Here is a 19,803-nt window from a genome sequence, read left to right on the forward strand (position 1 = left end):
TACAAAAGCCCCATCTTGGCTAAATACATAAAGTGTGATAAATAGCATCAAAATGCATCGTCTGGTACCTTAGTCACACAGGATCAGATCCTTTACAAACACAGCACTAAATGTATCATTTGCTTTAATGTCATCCTGATTCAGACTGATATTACCATTTCCTCTGCTTTATTTTTTCTTTACTGATCTGAATGTCTATAAACAGATGATGTTATACTGACTGCAAGCCAGGGAGTTAGAATATAGGCTGTAAATGACAAAGGAAGCAAGCAGGTAAGGGTTAAAGAAGAGATTACAAGTTAGATTTAGGGATGCAAGTGCAAAGATTGACGTAACGCCACTAGTTATAAATTCATATCACTAAGTGTACCAAACACAGATAGCTTGATCTTATTTTGCACTTACGATGTAGAGCCTTTCACACTTGGAAAACAGTTTCTAGTTTATGCACCACTGAACACAAACATTACCAGATAAAACCAACTGCCGTGGTGCACTCATGCAGGGAAAGGTGCTCAGCTCCACTGAAATGGAGCTTTTTCTGATGATTCAGGTAACTGTTTATTGGGAAGTCTCCTATATGACAAAGCTTTAGTCTGAATAACTCAAAGATTCTAAAAGTATCTTCGCTTCATTTCAATTTATTTTCAGATACATTAATTAAAATACAGCAAATTTTCCTTCCGACAGCTACAAATTGTTTTTAAGCAGCACAAAAAATATCCAAAAATATGTTCAGCTAACAAGCAAACTAAGCTGAGCTGCAAATTCACATCTGTAAAATTGAAACAGCAGAACAGAATGTGAATGTATTAAGGCACCAGAAGAGGAATCATTTTTCCCCATGCGTGTGCATTTACAATCTTCAGAACATCTGCAGTGACCTGTGAGTTAAATCACTGAAAGCAAGGACGTATGGTGATCCACTGAAAAATATTTCAGTAATTACATATATATGTATTTATAAAAGAAATTTTTTGTGTGCCTCTGGGTATATGTATACATACAAAAACAGGTTTACAGTTCACACTGGAAGGAAAGAATGCATAGAGGAAGGCTGTCTTTCAGTATTCTTTCCAAGTACAAGATGTCTGTTAATGAACCTGTTTGTTAGACAGTAGAACACCAAGGCAGACACCAATAATTAGCTGTTTTTAGGTTATAAAAAGCAATAATAATGGAATCTTGTACAACACAGGGCAAGGGCACACTGTTGAAATGTCTCAATTGCAACCAGCATCAGCAGATAATACTATCAGCACTAGAAATCTGTCTTTAGGCTGATCTTGGAGTTAGAAGCTGTACCTAAGCTCTAGCCCTACACTGGAGCCATTTGACTCAGGGCTGAGCCTGGGAACACAGCAGTGAAAGGCAGTCAGCATCCCCAGCCCTGCCCCTATTGTTTGGAGCCTTAGATACCGCAGCTCCTTGCACATATTCAAGGCTGCTCTGAGAATGCTCAAGTTCTCATCCCCTGCGTCCTTAAAATCCTGACAGATTAAATAGTTGTTTATCATTTTATTCAGTTATGTAATCATCACATAACACAATTGTACAGGATTTTACAGTGCCCCAGAGAAGTGGTAAAGCTAGAGGCCATTTCCTGACATCCAAGAGATAAAAGCATCAAATAAAGCTACACCTCTCACAAAAAAACTTTTAAAAGCTCATTGCAAGCTGTGATGAGATACTGAGAATCATAAGAATCACAGGGTGAAAGCACTTCCCTGTGCATAAATAAATCGAATAAGATCATAGTCCTATCTCCCTTCCTTGTGTGTTGCCCTGGGAGATTTTCAGTGAAGAACCCCTCAAAACCCAAAGATGTGGTATTTTACTTACTTTCACGAGCTGAGAGTCATTTCTCAGTTCTTGCTTTGTGTTTACAGAACTACTATATGGCAAGTATTTCTAGTCACACATGCAGTATTATTACTTGTATGGATCTCTCCCCAACAGCCAGGACAAAACGTTCTTCTTGTTTAGACAAAAATGCTCAATGGTTCAGAGATGGGAAATACCACACGTTTCAGAAATACAAGGGCATAGAAAACTACGGCAGCTCCACTGGACACAAAGTCGCAATAATTCAGATGCGATCATTTACGGTAAGTCAGCCATTTTACTGTTGACCTACTTTGTATCAGCAATAATTTGTCACAGTGCATTCTCCAACAGCTACTGAAAGAAAGGTTGAAACCATACATTAAGAGCATAGTGTCAAAGCAACTGATGTTAATTATACCCTGCAATTCCTTTGTTGATGAAATTGTCACTGCTAACCATTAATACAGCATTTACTGTCAAAGCCCAGCTTGCTCTACCAACCTTTGAAAGCCACTGAATTAACATCCTGCTTCACAGTATTCACTTTATGCCACATTGGAATGTAAATCTGAAATGTGTAAAAATAACCTCTGCTATTACACCAAGAATGTGTAAATACACATTCCTTTTTGGGAGAGCTATTTATCTCCACTCCATACATGTTTCACTCTTTAAACCAAAAACAGCTTTAATGTTCTTCAGTCAAGTGGCCAATATAAACTTGTTTTTGCTAAAAATTATGGCATCAAGTGGAGGAAACTTTGGAAAATGCAGAGTGCTACTTGATTTATGGAAATTAAGAAATAGGTTTTTACTTAGATACTCAGTAAAGAAAAGAAGCTATGTTCTTCATTTTATTCACTGCTAACCTTTGCAAAAAACAAGAGACCATATTCTCAGAGCGTAAGTAAAGCAAGGTTAATTAGAAGGACATCTTATGTGGATTTGGTGCTCATGCTCAGTGACATCTGCTTAATTTGGTGACAGAAATGTTTACAAGCATCGGGACAAACTAGCCACCCTGGGAACATTAACTGGATTCTTTATGGTTTGCACATCAGTAAACTGTTTTGTAAGGTCCTAATGCAGGAGTTCCCCGTGCTACAAAATCATCTCTCAAGCCACTCTTTTAGTCTGTTTAAGGCTGACGCAGTCAAGAATATACAGAATTGTCATCATTAACTATGACACGGGACAGCACCACATCATCTTCTGATCCCAAAAGAATTTCTTTACTAACAACTAGATCACTTTTTTTTTTTTAATCTTGTGAACTATTCAAGTTCATACAAATTCAGCAGAAGTAGATACCAAAATCAGTATCTTCACAACAGAACATTGTCCATGTCGGTTATTCATTCCCAAGATCCCATGTAGCCTGATACGACCAACCATCAAAAAATCCTGTGGCACTATGAGGCCCATCACACAGATGTGCCAGAAAATCCTTGTAGACTTGGTAGAAAAGTAGAACACTAAAATCAGTACTATTAGAAGTTGAATGAAAGCCTTTACACACCTCTATTCAGACCTAAGAATGATCCTAAGGTCTGCAGGAGGAATAAAAACTGATGATCTGAATGACTGCTTAAACCAGATGAACATCCGTGGAATAAGCAAGGGAAGAGAAAAAAAAAACACAACTGCAGGGAGAAAAGAAACAAAAACCCAAGAGATTCCTGAAGAACACATATAATACAGCTTTCTCTAGGAGCATCATTAATGAGCATGAAATGCAAAGGTACACTCAAGTGTGTAGGATCTGACACCACATGACATGGTGGGAGAGCACCCTCTGAGAAAAAGAAACATTTGCTCACCTGGCATAAACATGGAAGCAATTGTATACTTAAAAACATTCACTGAAAGGTCAGCAAGTTTCAGCAGATGCTGCATAAGTCTAGGATATGAGCTCTAACATTAAGTTGCACACAGCTGACAGAACAGGATTATTCAATACATCACAAAGAAAGTCCAGATTATTTAGCCTGCATTTGACAAGCAAGTCTCAAACATGCTTCTCTCATCCCTAATATTTGTATTAAAATGAGAGCCATGATGGTTTCATAACAGCACCTTAAATAAAATTCAGAAGTGACAAACATTCAGCTTACTGCACTGTTTGTTCTACTTAAACCAAAACATAGGATTGGCAGCAGCACTGGCAGCTACTCCATTTCTCTCAGAGTCCTTCCTATGTCCCGCTGCCTCAGTATGTTAAGCATTTTTAAAATTAGACAAGGGCACATTGTGTGCACATTGGGGTGTATTTAAACTCCAGCTGGAAGAAATCCCAATAACCGAGGACACAGGTTGTGCCAATTACTAGTTACAGCTGCAGTTAAAAAATCACACCATGAATGAAAGCACCCCACCATAAAAGGACTAAAATGTTAACCATCTAAGGGAACGCGCTCGTTCTTATTTCAGCATCACACGCCAGCCTCACAGATGGAACACTTGCTGGCTTGCAAGACTGCGCTTAACTTATCAATATGATAGCACCAACAGCTGATGCTTTCATTATTTACACAGCTCATGTCAAAGATCAATTAGATAACCCATCTTTCTGCTGCTCTTACTGCACAGCAAAGAAGACCACAGAGTGCATCATGACATACCAAGCCCAGCATAGTCAGCAGCACGTTTCATAGAAGTTGAATGCTGCTTTACAGGAAGCCAAGCTCTATTTTTCTTTCAATGCAGGCACAGCATATGCTGCCTATGGCCATGTCATATGACAGAAGCATCGCTTGAGAAGTTCTGTTACTTGAATAAATCCCTTAAATACTTCGCAAGTTGGAAGCATCACCTTATAAGTGTAATTTTTGAGGTGTAAAGATGTGAAACTATACTTCAAGTATTCTTAAGAGTAACATCTGTACTCCGAGGCAAGCTCGTGCCTAAGCTTTGACAGTGGATCTACTACCATCACATCCAGATGAGTAAGGTTTGTTACAGTTCATGGCTTCAGCAGCCATTATGCTTGCACTCATCTATACTAATAAACCATCCTGCTATGCAATACTATTGGAAATATAATAGCAATCCTTTAAAGTGCTGACAGCTGACATACTTATTTTACCATGACCTACATACGTATTTGTAAAGCTGAACTTTCAAAAAACTGTGGGAAAGAAATCAGGAGAAACTAGACAGCTCAGCCTTAGGTTTTGCTTACACAATCACTTGAACTGGATGCAAAACATTACTATCACTGTTTTGTAAAGCCTCATACTCCTGCGGGACCTGCTGCAATAGACTGCAACTCTGGAGTTCAGTCCTGCCCATAAGAAAGCAAGGTGGCAAGTAATGATTGTTTTCTTTTCCTCCAGTGCAAAAGCATTTGCTTTCATAATGTAAGTGACCAACTGGGGTAGGCCTTTTATTAAATGCACACATGACAAAGTACACAGGAGATAAGGAACAGAAAGTTCCTCCCATGCTTTAGAGTCCAGCACTTTAACAAGTGTAAATAAAGTGGTAAGGAATTTCTCTCAAGTGTAACTAAGTATACAAATGACATTAGTGTAGTGCTTAAGTGAATCACGTACTCCACATCATTCATTAACTTTGGAAACCCATAAGTAGGGGCTTCTCACTTCGCCTCAACCAATCCTTTAAGTTTGGGAAAAAAAGATCTACATACCTTTTGTTGAATCCCATCTTAATGATTTCTAAAGTGAAAGTCTTGCATCTGAAGAAAGCAAAAGGCGAGCAACCTTTTCTGTAGAGTGGTTAACCTGCTCGTAAAGCTAAGGGACATTTGTCCCAAAAACTCTTAATGAGCAGGGAATCCATCAAGGAGCAACTGAGAACTTGTGAGCAAGTAGGTCAAAAGTGACATTTAGTTTTGCTATATCCTTCATCAGGAAGCCAAGTAAACTTTAATCTTCTGGATTTAGTCAAGTCATCTTTCTTTGGTGGATGTTATTTCTGTACCTTTTCCTCATATCCCGGAATTATTGGCCCTGGAGTTACTTCCACATGGACACATTATAAAAGTTTTTAAATGACATGTAACTCATTGTGTTCCCTTAAACTTCCCAAGCATTTATATACAGCGAGGTCTTCCATCAATCCATGCCTGCATCGAGTGTTCCCTAGTGTCACGGTGCCAATGATACTCTTAAACCTGTGTAGTACCTATTTTATATCTACTGTGAGACAAAAATAGTTTGACTGGTCCTATGTAATCACGACAAGAGATTAATTAAAATGCCAAGATAGGAAACAATTTATTATAGAGAGAAGAAAAATTTCTCATCCAAAATATAGAAATCTGTACAACTTTGCCACAATCAATATACATGAACTGTACAAATTTACACCAGTTCATAATTTACCAAATAAAAGATGACTAACAAAGTTCACAAAATAGATGGTGGTTTGTGGAAAAGACTTTTACCCAATTAAGAACAAGGAAATTACAAACCAGACCTCCACTTTCTAAAAATAAGAAGTTTACTCAGTCTTAGAAAACTACAAGCTAGCAAATGTACAGATAGCTGGCTGGTGCTAACACCACAGTTCAGACAGTGTCTTTATAGGGTCTTTTTAAAGCCTGTTGCCATGGCAAACTCTGATCACTTGCTACTTCTGAGGCCAATGTAAAGATCCGACCATTTCCCCAGGTCATACTTACTAGTTTATCTTATGTACATTTATACACAGTTGTAAGTGCTAGGTAAAAGTCTGAAAGATAAAATTTCCAGTACTATTGTGTTCATAACAGTAAGTCTCGTTACTGAGCTGCCAAAAATGCTAACAATTAATAATGTAATAGTGCAAATTTACTCTGCAAGACGTACTGCAGAGAATCACTTTATAAATACAGATTGGAGTCGAAAGAATTGGTGTAGAAATTAAGTAAGATGTCTTGGAGAAACTGACCCTTCCTAGATCTTCTTCACTCCCTAGCAAGTTGTAATCATTTTGACTCACAGGCTATTAAATCACTGAAAGGTACTGTCCAAACTATGGCACTGTCACTTTAAAGAATACCACTCTAACGTGTGCCAGATCTTCACAGCTGTGACATGGTTTAAATTCCATAATCCATCCCCAGAGGTGCCCACCCAAAGTAAAAACCAAACTTATCCATCCATTTTAAGGTGATCCATCCACTGACTATATCTTAACCCGATACAGTCATCATATTGTAGCTTTTGGAAGGGCTAGTTCTGCCCAAGAGAAGTTCCTCCTTACAGCTTATTCTGCTGTCTACCATTTGCATGTTGGTGTTATTTTGGCTACCTCCTGCGGGTGCGGCTTCATACAGCACACAGATTGAGCCATCCTCTCCAATACGATAGGACACTTCATACGGGTCAACCCATAGAGTGAGTTCGCTCGGAAGAAGCTGGAACAGTTCCTGACTGCTCAATCCAATCCGCTGTGCTGCCTGTCCAATGAGAGGATCCATTTTATGGTTGATCCGGATACATCGGTAACCCGATCCCTTGCATGGCTTTTCTGGGAACCAGTGGTGTTTATAATGTTCTATAAAATAAAAAAAAAGGATTATCTTCCTTAATTCTGCATTCAAAAGAAGTGCGCACTGATTACTGTTCTCTTACAAAGTTTCACAACCGTAGGTGCCGAGATGCTTATTTTAGCATCAGCTGACTTAAAATATCATTGTGGTCTCCCTCTGCGATGATTTACAGAAGTGCAGCATCCCCTCAGGAGTACTCATGTACGGTTATTGTTTCATGCTACCATACAGAGAACAATGTCTGCCGTCTGAAAGGAGCAAAACGCAACTTCCTGGTATTCATAAAAACCAGTGTAACAAAGTGCTTACAAAGCACTTTGAAAAAACACCACGAGAAGAACCTTTTCAGCGTCATTTTGCAGCTACACCCACGCTTCATTCCTCAAATTCTAAGAGCACCTAAAAATGACCAGGGAAACAACTGGGCGACATTTACGGGCTCAAGTTCTTCCCCCCAATTATCTTCCCAGACTATTTTTCCGGATGAGAGCCCTACGGTTTAACTTACCTCTGCAATTCTATCCCACCAGCACCCCGCAACCACTTGTGGCACGAGGTACGAGCCGCCGCCAGGCAGCCTGGGACTCGAGTTGGGTGCTACAAAACCCTACGGGGCAGCAAGAAAACCATCGGTATTTACTCCCAACCGGAGTATTAGGGCGGCTGTAAGACGTTTCCAGAAGAGGAAGCGACATCGACTACCGACTACTACCCGACAAAACCGCCGTTGAGGAGCATTTTTCCTGCCGGACACGGGACGGCTGGGACGGAACGCGCGGGTTGCTCGGAGCGCTTTGTCTGCGGAACGTGCGCCGCGGGGTGCGCGCACGGCGCCGGGAGCGCTTTGTTTACAGCCCCCTCCGCCGGGGAGCGGCACGGCAGCGCCCAACGGCGCCGGCAGACCCCGCCGCCGCCCCCACCCCCCTCAACCGCCACGGGCGGGGCGCGGCGGGGCCGGGCTCGGTTTCCCGGCCTCCGAGAGGCTCGGCTCCCGCCGCCCTCACCTGCCAGCAGCTCCTGCAGGCTCTGGCTGAAGGTCTGCAGCTGCCGTTCGTTCATCAGTCCCTTGGTGCGCAGGAACTTGGAGATGAAGGCCACGGCTGCGGCGATCTCACGTATCATGCTGGCCCGGGTGTACAGGGCGGGATGCATGGAGGCGGCGGCGGCCGGTAGCCAGCTCTCCGGGGCGGCCGGCGGGCACCCGGACGGGGCGGCGGGCGAAGGGAGCGGAGCGTGAACGGCTTTAACTGGGTGAGGAATAGGCGGCGGTACCCAGATCACATCCCGGGGGCGGCAGCCTCCGCCTCCTCCTCCTGCAGCAGGGGGGCGGCGGCAGCAGCGGCGGCCGCGGTAGCGCTCCACGCATCTCCTGCTGAGAGGGGCGAAGAGAGCCGAACGCCTCCCGCCGTCTCTTATAGCTACCGCTGTCCGGAAGTGACGTCTGAGCGCCGAGGGCGCGGCGCAGCCAATCGGGAGATCGCACCATTGTGACGGCGGATGGGAGGCGGTGCCTGGAGACGGGGGGGTGACGTAATCGGTTGTAAACAAATAGAGCGGGGGCGCGCGCGACGGGATGCGGTGTGCGCGCTGCGCGGGGGGCCGCCGCCCGCCCCCGTGTGCCGTGCAGACAGCGGCAGCGCGAGCGCACGGCGCTGGGCTCGGCCTCGCGCTGTATCTGGGGAGAGCAGCGACACGTCAGCGCGGGGCGGCCCGGCCCAGCCCAGGCAGTGGGGAGGTGTGAGCGCGCAGGCGGCGGCAGCGCCGGTGGGGCGCTCGCTGCGCGTGTTCGGACTTGTCTCCGGGCGAGTCCCACCGCGTGTCTGCGGGCTCGGCCCCGCGTTCCCCCCTGCATGCGGGCAGCTCTGCCCCCTTTTCCTTTTGAGACGCGGTGGGGGCCAGTCTCCCAGCTTGCGGTCCCATCGCTGTTCTGTCCTCTGCTGACCGTGCCCATAGCGCCGCGAGGGGCTCCACGCGGGGGGCAAGGAGCAAAGCCACGATGCTGGTCACTCCTTGGGACTGCAGGGCCTAGCGAACCGAAAGGCACATCGCTAGTCGTGGGAAGAGCCTTCTCACGGGCCCAGATCTCAGCCCTGGGCACCCAGAAGTACCCGTTCTGTTCTTCCAGGCGTTTCCTGTGTGCTGCTTAACAGCATGTGTTCCCTTTGTGCAGTCCAAGAGACAAGGAGGCTCCCAAGGGGCCCCAGTATGGCCTTTCGGTACTTTAAGGGAGCTTATAAACAAGAGGGGAACCAACTTGGTCCATGGTCTGATAGTGGTAGGACAAGGGGGATTGATTTTAAAATAAGTAGGATTTAGATGAGGGGGTAGGAGGCAGTTCTTCACTTGGAGAGCAGTGAGACAGTGGCAGGGGTTGCTCAGGGAGGCTGTGGGTGCCCCATCCGAAAGGTGTTGAAAGGCCAGATTGGATGGAGTCCTTGCCAGCTTGATCTGGTATGTTTCAGTCCCATCCACTGCAGAGGGATGGAACTGGACAGGTGTTAAGGTCCCATCCATGCTAAGCTGGTTCTGTGTTTCTTACTTGCTTTTGGATTGCTTGCTTTGCGTGGGGGAAACACTGGCTGGTCAGGAAGGCTGGAGAACATTACTCACCTGGCAATGACCAAGAAGAGGGTGAAGCTGCAGTCTCCCCAGTGCTATGCATCTCCTTTCTGCACAGAGATGAAAGCAGCAGCAGAAGTTGGCTTGTTTTGTTTTGTTATTTTTTTGTATGGTGTTCTTTTGTTTTCTTATTAAAAGCACAAAGTGTTAGTTTCTTTGACAGAAAATTCATCGATCCCCTCGGTCATATACTCTGTTCATATGCAAAGGTGCAAATAAAATACTTGTTTTTGTACATGTGTGTATTCATATGTACAGTGCTTGCAGTCTGACATCAGATATCCAATGATTAAAAAGAGCATTAAAAGTCCTGACATTTCTTTTTCAGTAAATCAATAGTGTAACATATACCAATAAATATGTGAAATAATTTAAATAAAAGATAGAAATTCACCACTTTTGTGCAGTGTTAGAGATGAATCTGAATAGCACTGTATTTTTTTTCTGCACTCGTGAGCTATTCTATCTCAGACTGTCTCAAGGGACTATCACTTTGTCTATGCACAAGGGAGATGAGCAAAGCACCTTCAAAAGATAATTCCAGGAGCTTAAATCCACAGCTTTACTGCATGCTAAAAATCTTGGTATAGGTTTTAGAGCACAGTCTCATCTATGATGATCTCATGAGCTGTCCTGTCCTATGAGATGGGAGGAGCTGATAAACTGACCCTCCTCTTGGTTCTTCACAGATGCTAACTATCCCTTCTTCCCCATTGCTTCTCCTGAGTAGTAAAGTGCATTCAGAGCAGCTATTTTTTATTTGTTTGTAGCTTGGAATTTGCTGTTCTTTTTCAAGCCACAGAGCAGCAGATGATTCTCCTTCACAATGAGGTCCATCAGCCCTTTGTTCTTGTGCAAAATGGGCATTGCGATTATAACAAAATAACTACTGAAAGTACTTCAGCAGAAAAGAATATAGCATAAGCACAGCACTGGCCACCTTCTCTTTTGGATCTGAGCTTCATCTGAGCCAATTTCTCATCTCTCTTGCTTAGTTCCAAACAGAATCAAGCTCAGGAGGAGTTTCAGAGACTCCAGTGTAGATAAGTTGTCTTATGCAGGGGCATCCCAAAACAGGTTTAACAAGCTCTCCTCATCACACCACAGCTGTCATGGACAGCAAGGCTGTGCAGATCAGATTTGAATCACCCCCTTTGAATTTTGCATGATGAAAATGGAAAATGGTATCATGCTCCTCATCTCACACTCTGTGATAGGGGAAGAAATTTAAAGGGTTTTTTGTGTTGGTTTTCTTTTTCCTCCTTTAGAACAACTTGCTTGTCTATCAAATGGTTTCCCTCAAATGTCCTGCAAAGTCAATAAATCCAGACCATTTTGCCAATCGAGAAGTTCTCTTAGTTTCTATTACTTCCAGACAGTTACAGCCTGTATAAAGAAGGCCTTGTCTGTGGAATGAATAAATGGCTGTGCAGATCCAGTCTGCTAGTGAGGAATGAACTACCCTGGTGTTCTTCCTGCAAAGCCAGCAAGCAATTCAAATGTAACTTTAAGGGTAAGGTTCCATGAGATGCCCACCAGCAGGACCTCGTCCCAGACTGTGGGAGGAAGCAAGGTGCCGGGAGCTGCTTATGCTGAAAACTGTCTTGTTTTCCCAGTCTGGCCAAGCCTGCCTCCATCTCAGTGCTATGGGAGGATAGGAAAGCAGTTGCTGCTGCTTCCTGTCTGAGAAACGCTCCCAGAGATCCTCATCTTTAAAGTATGCATGCTGTTAGTGATGATGAAGACTTTGGCATACAGCTCACAGCATCAGAGAAAGCTGACTTTCCTTGATAGGACTTCAGCGGAGAACACCAGAGAAGCCGGTTATACCTTAGGGTGGCTGATGGTTTATTCCTTAGCTTCCTGCCAAAATGCCTATGCATTTTACTGACCTACTATTTTGTTCTAGACTTTTTTAGCACCTGTACATCTTGGGAAACATGTACAGGTGTCCATCTCTGCTCTGGCAGCTCCAGTCATAGAGGAGGAAGCCTGGTCAACAGTGCAAGATGCTCACGGATACCTTGACAGCAGTGCACCGAAGGGGATGAATGTAAACATTTAACAACTGCCTTATTCATCCAATCTGATTCTTTAAATGAAGCAGTGCCCCTAGGGAGAGAAAATAAAGAAAAGAGTTTGTGATCATGTAATTAAAGACTGTATCATAATATGCACAGAAGGGTTGAATTAAGGTTGTACTGGCAACCCAGCTTCTGATATTTCCTAACTTTTAAGCAATACGTTGCAACCTTTGCAACACTTCTTTCATGTTGCCTTGGCAAGCACTGTTTCTCACTATTGGTTTGGAGGGAGCCTGGCATTTTGTGAGTTCTGTCATCTTGGAAACAAGTAACAGAAATACAGCTTTTCTGTGTCCCCCACACACATACACACCCTGTAACTACTGTAACATGCTCTTTTCCCAGCTTTTTCTGAAGGAAGCTACAGAGTGCACTTCATGATATGTGAGAAGATTCAAGAATTCAAAGAAGAAGAATGAGAGTTACTTGATTTTTTAATTTGTTATAGTCCTAGAATCTGAACTAATACATACTTGTTTATGAAAATAAATGCACTATATGTGCAGCATAGATTGTTTTTTCTGTTAGGGGAAGTATTCTTGACAGAATAAAGACACATAGGAAAGTCTGAAGGGATATAGAGCTTCTGTTCCAGAGAATCATAGAATCATAGAAACACAAGGTTGGAAAGGACCTACAAGATTATCTAGTCCAACCATCCTCCCATTACTGTTGCTACCACAAGCTACTAAGCCATATCTTGGGGCTTCTCATCCAGGCGCCTCTTGGACACTGCCAGGGATGGCAACTCCACCACCTCCTTGAGCAGCCATTCCAGTGCCTGACCACTCTCTGAGAAAAAATGTTTTTCCTTATATCTAATCTAAACCTCCTCTGGTACAACTTGTGCCCATCTCCTTGGGTCCTGTTTATTGCCTGGGAGAAGAGGCCAAACCCCTCCTTATCACAACCTCTCTTCAGGAAGTTGTAGAGTGTGATAAGGTCTCCTCTGAGCCTCCTCCAGACTAAACAATCCCAGCTCCCTCAGCCACTCCTCATAAGACTTGTGCTCCAGACCTCTCACCAGTTTTGCTGCCCTTCTCTGGACACACTCTAGGGCCTCAGTGTCTTTGTTGTAGTGAGGGGCCCAAAACTGAACACAATACTTGAGATGTAGACTCACCCCCTGTAGTTGGGGATCATAGAATCATAGAATCACAAGGTTGGAAGGGACCTACATAATCATCTAGTCCAACCGTCCTCCCTTTGCCATACCTACAGAAAACCACTAAACCATGTCTTGTAGCTCCTCATCCAGATGCCTCTTGAACACTGCCAGGGATGGCAACTCCACCACCTCCCTGGGCAGCCATTCCAGTGCCTGACCACTCTCTGAGAGAGATGATTCCCTCTCTGCTCCTGCTGGCCACACTCTAATACAGGCCAGGATGCCATTGGCCTTCTTGGCCACCTGGTAAAACTGTTGACTCATGTTCAGCCAAGCATTGACCAACACCCCCAGGTCCCTTTTTTCTTCACAGTCTACCAGCCACTCAACCCCAAGGCTATAGCACTGCATGGGGTTATTGTGGCCAAAGTGCAGGACCCAGCATTTGGCCTTGTTGAGCCTCATCCCAGTCACCTCAGCCCAGAGATCCAGCTTATCTAGATCCCTCTGAAGGTCTTCCGTACCCTCAGGCAGATCAACACCACCTCCCAGTTTGGTGTAATCTGCAAACTTACTGAGGGTACATTCCCTCATCTCAGTCATCAATAAAGATATTAAAGAAGATGGGCCCCAGGGACAGCTGTAAGCTGGAGGGTTTGTGTCCAGCACTGTGCATTTGTGTGCTGCTTCCCCAGTGACCCATAGCCATGCCAAGGGCTCCCACTCTGTCCTGCAAAGTTTCCAGGAAGGCCTCCATCCAGCCACAGAGGTCCTGGAGTCCTTGGAAAGACTTTGGCCCCGTGGTTACTGTTAAAATGGGACAGAAACATTTGGGCCACCCCACTACTGAGTTTACTGGTGAACATGTTGAGGTTCCTGTCAAGGGGCATGTTGGGCCTGTAGGGATTTGATGTGGGTTTGGGTGTTGTTTTTTTGCTTAAGACTGGATACTGAGAGCAGGTTGCCCTTTGTATTGTGTTATCACAGGACATGATTACGTACATGCCTGGGCTCAGACGTGTTGTCAATGGAGCCCACTTGCAAAGATGCACTGTGCAGTGGGGCTCTGGTTGCAGGCCTTTCTCTCAGCTCAGCATTACAACTTTGAAAGTAACCACAGTATTATTAATATTTTATCCTCAGAGTGTCTAGGGGTGAAGAAGCCAGTCATATTCTTCCAGAATGGAGCAATCTTGGCTTTGAAAACTTAAGATAGACTAATGTGAATCAGAGAAAGGGCAATGTCTGAACGTGACCACACTGGGAACCTCCCTTTCTCTCCAGCATGCCCACACATGTGCATACACAAACTGCATTTCCAGGTCTGTTTTATCAGGCACTGAATCCCTCAAATCACTACTGACACAAGTAGTCCCTTTCCAGCCAGTGGGACAAGGCAGCTCAGCCAGAGTCCCATTTTGCACTCAGCAAACACCTGTCAAGAACCTCCAGCACTGTGGGGAGTGTGAGAGAGTTGGTAAGGCTTGGAGGTACAGGGGATGCAGACAATATTAGTTCTACCTATAGCAGGTTCTGCAAAACAGGTATCAGAAAAATCTACCTCAGAAGTAAATACTGATGGACATATACTGTACAGAAAAATGCTTACTTAGCAAAGTGTGATTTTAAAGGGCACTGCTCACAGAGAAGGTTCTCCTTGTGGTGTGAGTCTCAAGTAGGAGAAATCAGAATCCAGCAAGAACAGGTTCAAGAGAAGTGTTTTCCAAATGTATTCCTTTGAGTTCTGCAAACAGCTTGTAATACCACGCACGTGTAGTAAAAAAAAATAGCAAATTCAGAAAATAGTAGTACTCTGGTTTTGTTGCAGAGGTGATTTTTTCAAGTGGGATAATAGCAGGTGTGGCAGCAAATATGGTGCTTGTTTTTAGCAAAGCAATCATCATTTGGATCCAGTAACAACAAAAATTTGAGATGACAATAGAAGCAGCTTATTTGAAAGCTTGTCAATAAAGAGCTCCTTGCAACCCAGAGTTGCACATAACCAATATTACGCATCCATTTTTTCATTTGTATGTACTTATGAATAAAACAGGAGAGGCAAATACAGATGAGATAAACAGCCAGAGATTGCGACTCTGCATGGGAAAGTTATTAACAATTATATTAAAGTGAAAGGAGCGTTTATATTAAGAGACTGTTTTAACCATTTTTATCGTACTCTCTATTCAAATGATGACATTGTACCAGCTCAAAATTCCAAGTTTTTGCCTCTTCTATCATTTTCCATGGTGCAGCTGGGATGGAAGTGAAGATAAATAGATTTATGTGTAACTTCCTAGTTCCCAGAGTTTTCTTTTCTGGCGTACAGTATTGCTTTAAGAAATTGTGCAATAACATGAAAACTACCTTCTCTGTAGTGGCTGTTCGTGGGCTTTTGCACTGCTGCCTGCCCAAACAGGCTCTGTGGGTCAGCACAGGGCTGCTTGTCCCACCATGATCAGGCAAAGGTAGCGCAGGCAGGGGTACCCTGCTGGGAGAAGGACAAACCAGGCATGAAATCCGCAGCAGGAACACGATATTACAGTTAGATGAATCTTATCAGCTGCTGCATTAAGAGCAGCAGAATCGTTATAGATTGTAACATGGTGCTCTGCCTAATGCTCACTCAGAATAGGCATCCAAACATCTGAACCATCCAAATACATCTGAGTATGGTTTTTAGCAATGTATCAGTTCCAGAACAGAGCTCCATGCTGTAAAGAGCCCACAAGCCTAACTATATTTCGTTCGTGGATTTTAATGATAGTTTTATAGCAATATTTCCTTTGCTTAAGAATAAAACTGTCTGCAGATTTTAAGTATAGACTTTCATTAAGATAGTTGGAGATTTTAAGAAAACTACATATTGATCCTGCTACTGAATTCATTTTTCCTTAGGATTTGCAGTTTATGTACTTCACTTAATGATGTGGTTAAAAAACTCAGATTTTTAAAAATCCTTTAGAATATCCCAGAATATATATATTCACTTTCCAGTTCTGTCATTAAAATTGCTTGAGCAGCTTTATTTATGTTTGTGATTTGGAAATGTGATAGATTTTCAGACAGATGGCTTATTCAGAAGGGACTTGAAGTAATAACGATGAACCCTCAGTAAATCTACCTGTCTCAAAGGTACTTAAAAATAGCAAAATGAGGAAACTGCGACAGCAGCACTGGAGATCAGACAGCAAAGGAAGAACGAGTGAAATGGTTATTGCAATATGTAGATAGACATACACCTCTGATTCACAAACTCAGCTTCTTTTCTGGCATGAGTTAAGTGGGAAATAAAGAGGGTGATGTGAGGAGAAATGACTGTAACCAAAGCTGGATGTGATTTTTTGCGAGTGTTCCCCCATGTTTCATTCAGTGCAGGATCTGTCTACAAAGGACAACTGATTTTAGATTAGCTACTTCTCTATAATTTCATTGTGGTCTGTTGTATCTAAATCTTGAATATAATGCAATGAATACACTGTGGTAAAAGCAGACACTTATCAGTCATTTTTTAGCCAGCTCTTAGTGCAATTTAGTCTCTTTCTCATTATCATTTGTAGTCATGGCACTTGTTACAGCTTTTTCTTTTCTTTCAGTGGTATTAACTCAGGCCTTTTAATCAGTCTCAGACATAAATTTTGCCTGTGAATTCTCAGGGCAAAATTAATATAATTAGTTTTCTTGGGCGGATTTGGCCGTCTGAAGGAACATCATGTTGTTGGGAGTCTGCATATTACCTTGCTTTGAGCACTGATAGATGTTCTGGTTATGATCAGATGGAAGAAATCCTTAAAAATAAATAAATAAAATAAATAAATAAATAAATAAATAAAGACAGTCACTCTGTTTTTATTTGTTTTATAATACATATTTGCCTACATACTATATCAACTGTATTTATGTATGAAGACTTCAAACATACCTGTGTGAATACATAGTCATTCTTTCCTATAAAGTGATATTGCATTTTGCATTACGTGCCCAAAATTCTGGGGGCCAACTCTGTCCCCAGGAGCAGTGAGCAAACCTAACGCTCAGTAACTTATTTTCCTAAATTCATTCTTGAGAGTGATCTCCCTGACTTTGATGAGAGAGCATCCATGTTATTGCAAATGAACAGGATGGTGATGCTAGGGCACATGATCCAGGACCTTTCATCTCAGAGCTCACACTGCCTGCTTGTTGCTTTTTTTTTTTTTTTTTCCTTTCTGAGAGATGTGCCATAAACTAAGGAACCTGCTTTGTCCTATATTGCCTATAAGCAGCCAATACCTACCAAAAAAAACCTAAACCAACAACAACAAAGGCAAAACAGTCTGGGTTATAACAGCTTTATGTTTTGGTGAACACAAGAACTGACTGTTAAGAATATAGGATTCTATATGTTGTAAGTGTGCTTAATAGCACTGGAAATGGTGGGGGACAGTTCCCAAAGTGCTTTTTTCTCACCCAAAAGCATGGATTGTTGCCTGCGTTGTTTTTAGAAACAGTCAGAAAAGCCTAACTCAAATAAAAACAAAGGTCTTGACAGCAGAAAGAGCAGAAGCATACACCTCAGTAAAATTAGGCCATTAGTTCCGATTTAGAGCAGCCAGATGTCTCAAACAGACGTAATTAAAAAATAAAAAATAAATAAATAAAAAAGCACAGTTTTCTAATTAAATTTAAAAGAAAAAAAAAAAAAGAAAGAAAGAAAGAAAAAGAAAAAAACACAACATTGACAAATCTAAGAAAATACAGTCTTGTGATCTAAGCTCTTCCTCTCCTGCTTCCAACACCACCTTGAAGCAGTGACCGTTCCCCCTTTCACTTCCCTGTGTTTGTCTCTGCTTTATTCCCAGAGCCGGAGGAACAAAGAGCTGCTTGATACCCCTCTTACAATAGGAAGGAGATGCGCCGGGCTGTGTGGGAGGAGCTGCTCGATTCTTCCGTGTAGCGCCGGGTACACATGCTTCGAGCAGCATTAAGTGTTCCTCGGAGCAGGGAACAGAGTGTTCCAGCAGGATCTAACACACAGGCAAAGACAGAAAGCCATTTTCTTCACAGCTATGCAGTACATTAATACAAGAGCCTGAGCTTGCAGATGACAAACCTACTATTCCAGTACTTTTCCTTGCCTTTTATTTTCTTTGTTGTAATTCAATTTCAATTTTTTAAAGAGATTGCTTGAATTTATTTTTTTTAAACGTGATTTATTTTTAAATTCAATGCTTCATAAAAACCTGAGTTACAAAATATTACATGTGAGAGACAGCAGTCACATAGAGCATCCTTTTAAGTTATTTATAATGTCTTTGCAGCAACCATTTTTTCACCTGAGTGTTTTCTGCCCAACAATTCAGCTAGGAGCAAGTGGAAGGGGAACACGTGGAAATTCACAAGATAACAGGGGAAGGTAAACCCATGCCCATCCACACTATGGAGCAAGAGCACTATATGTGTATCCCTCAGTACACAACACCATAAGCAGGTGGAACCCCACCAGCTGTCTCAGCCCGACTCTGATGCCACACAACTGCAGCATGTTCAGGCCCCAAAACTGCTCTACTTCATACAAAGAAACCAACATGTTTGAGGCGAAGGCAGGGAATGTCTTCATCACATTCCTTTCCTCTGCACAGACATGCCTTCATTGTTTCCACTCAGTTTTGTTACCCTGGAGCTGTAGGGTATTTCCTGCAGAGTCATCTCCTCCCACCAGATCAGAGGTTCAGTCTCATCTACCAGACAGCATGGCTTCAAGGGCCATGCCAAAACTGGTGCTGCCAACACCCAGACTCTTCAGTTTCAAAGTAAAAAGGAAACAACAGTAATACAAAATATTCCAGGAGAACTGTTCAAAGCTGCCACCAAGTGTGGGTGCGTGCCCCCTGAATTTATGTATTCATATCATAGCATAAGGAAATGGTCAGGGGTGTCCAAGGAATGACAAGGGGTGGTCAGAAGTGATCAGGGGAAAGCCACCTCTGTTGCTGCAGAAATGGAGGAACTGATCTAGCCGTAAATTTCCTACATTGTAACAAAACCAAAGTCATTAGTTTATATAAAGATGACTTAGTAATAGCTGATATTACCTATAGACTGGTCTTCTTTTTGAGGTAGTGAAATCCACAGTAAGAAATAATGATCGAAAATTGCATTTTTCATGTACGTGTTTTAAATGGATAGACTACTGCAGAAATTTCTACACAAAACAGCCAGCCTTAAAATTACAAATCTAGTCTTACTTCTGTGCTTTCTTGACATGTCCTCAGTATTCCAGCCAATGACCAAAATTAGAATAGGGATGAATTTCAGTTGATTGAGATTTGAAGATAAGAGTGGTTACAACCCTCATGGTAACACACAGGGCTCAGTACCTCAGAGAACTTTGACTGTTTGTGGAATCTCACAATTCTTGGGGTGCAGAATTTTACTTGTTTCCTGCTGATGGTGTGTTTCATACACCACAAATTTTATAACCATGAGTTTAAGTCCATTCTGAATCTGCTTGCCTCAGATTACTCTGACCACATGTTTGTAAATGCCAGAAACTTTCTGTTCCTTCCCCACTTCAGCTATAAAGCAGTAACACTGGCCGCAGAAATGCTTAAGTCATCAGTGGAGGTTCCAGAACAAAGCCAAACCAGTTTTACTATTCCTGATAAAAGTAAACACCCTCTTCTACA

At 42.9% G+C, this 19,803-nt stretch overlaps 1 protein-coding gene across 1 annotated transcript; it reads right to left on the reverse strand.

Moving 5' to 3' along the window:
- Window positions 1–6,040: 6,040 nt before the first annotated feature.
- Window positions 6,041–8,734, reverse strand: BTG1 (BTG anti-proliferation factor 1). Its single transcript, XM_072358654.1, has 2 exons — window positions 8,329–8,734; window positions 6,041–7,329 (listed from the first exon to the last, which is right to left on the reverse strand). The coding sequence occupies exons 1-2, from the start codon at window positions 8,474–8,476 to the stop codon at window positions 6,965–6,967; spliced, it is 513 nt and encodes a 170-aa protein (XP_072214755.1). The 5' UTR covers window positions 8,477–8,734; the 3' UTR covers window positions 6,041–6,964.
- Window positions 8,735–19,803: the final 11,069 nt, after the last annotated feature.

The sequence above is a fragment of the Excalfactoria chinensis genome, chromosome 1 (genome assembly GCF_039878825.1).
Source record: "Excalfactoria chinensis isolate bCotChi1 chromosome 1, bCotChi1.hap2, whole genome shotgun sequence".
Classification (NCBI taxonomy): domain Eukaryota; kingdom Metazoa; phylum Chordata; class Aves; order Galliformes; family Phasianidae; genus Excalfactoria; species Excalfactoria chinensis.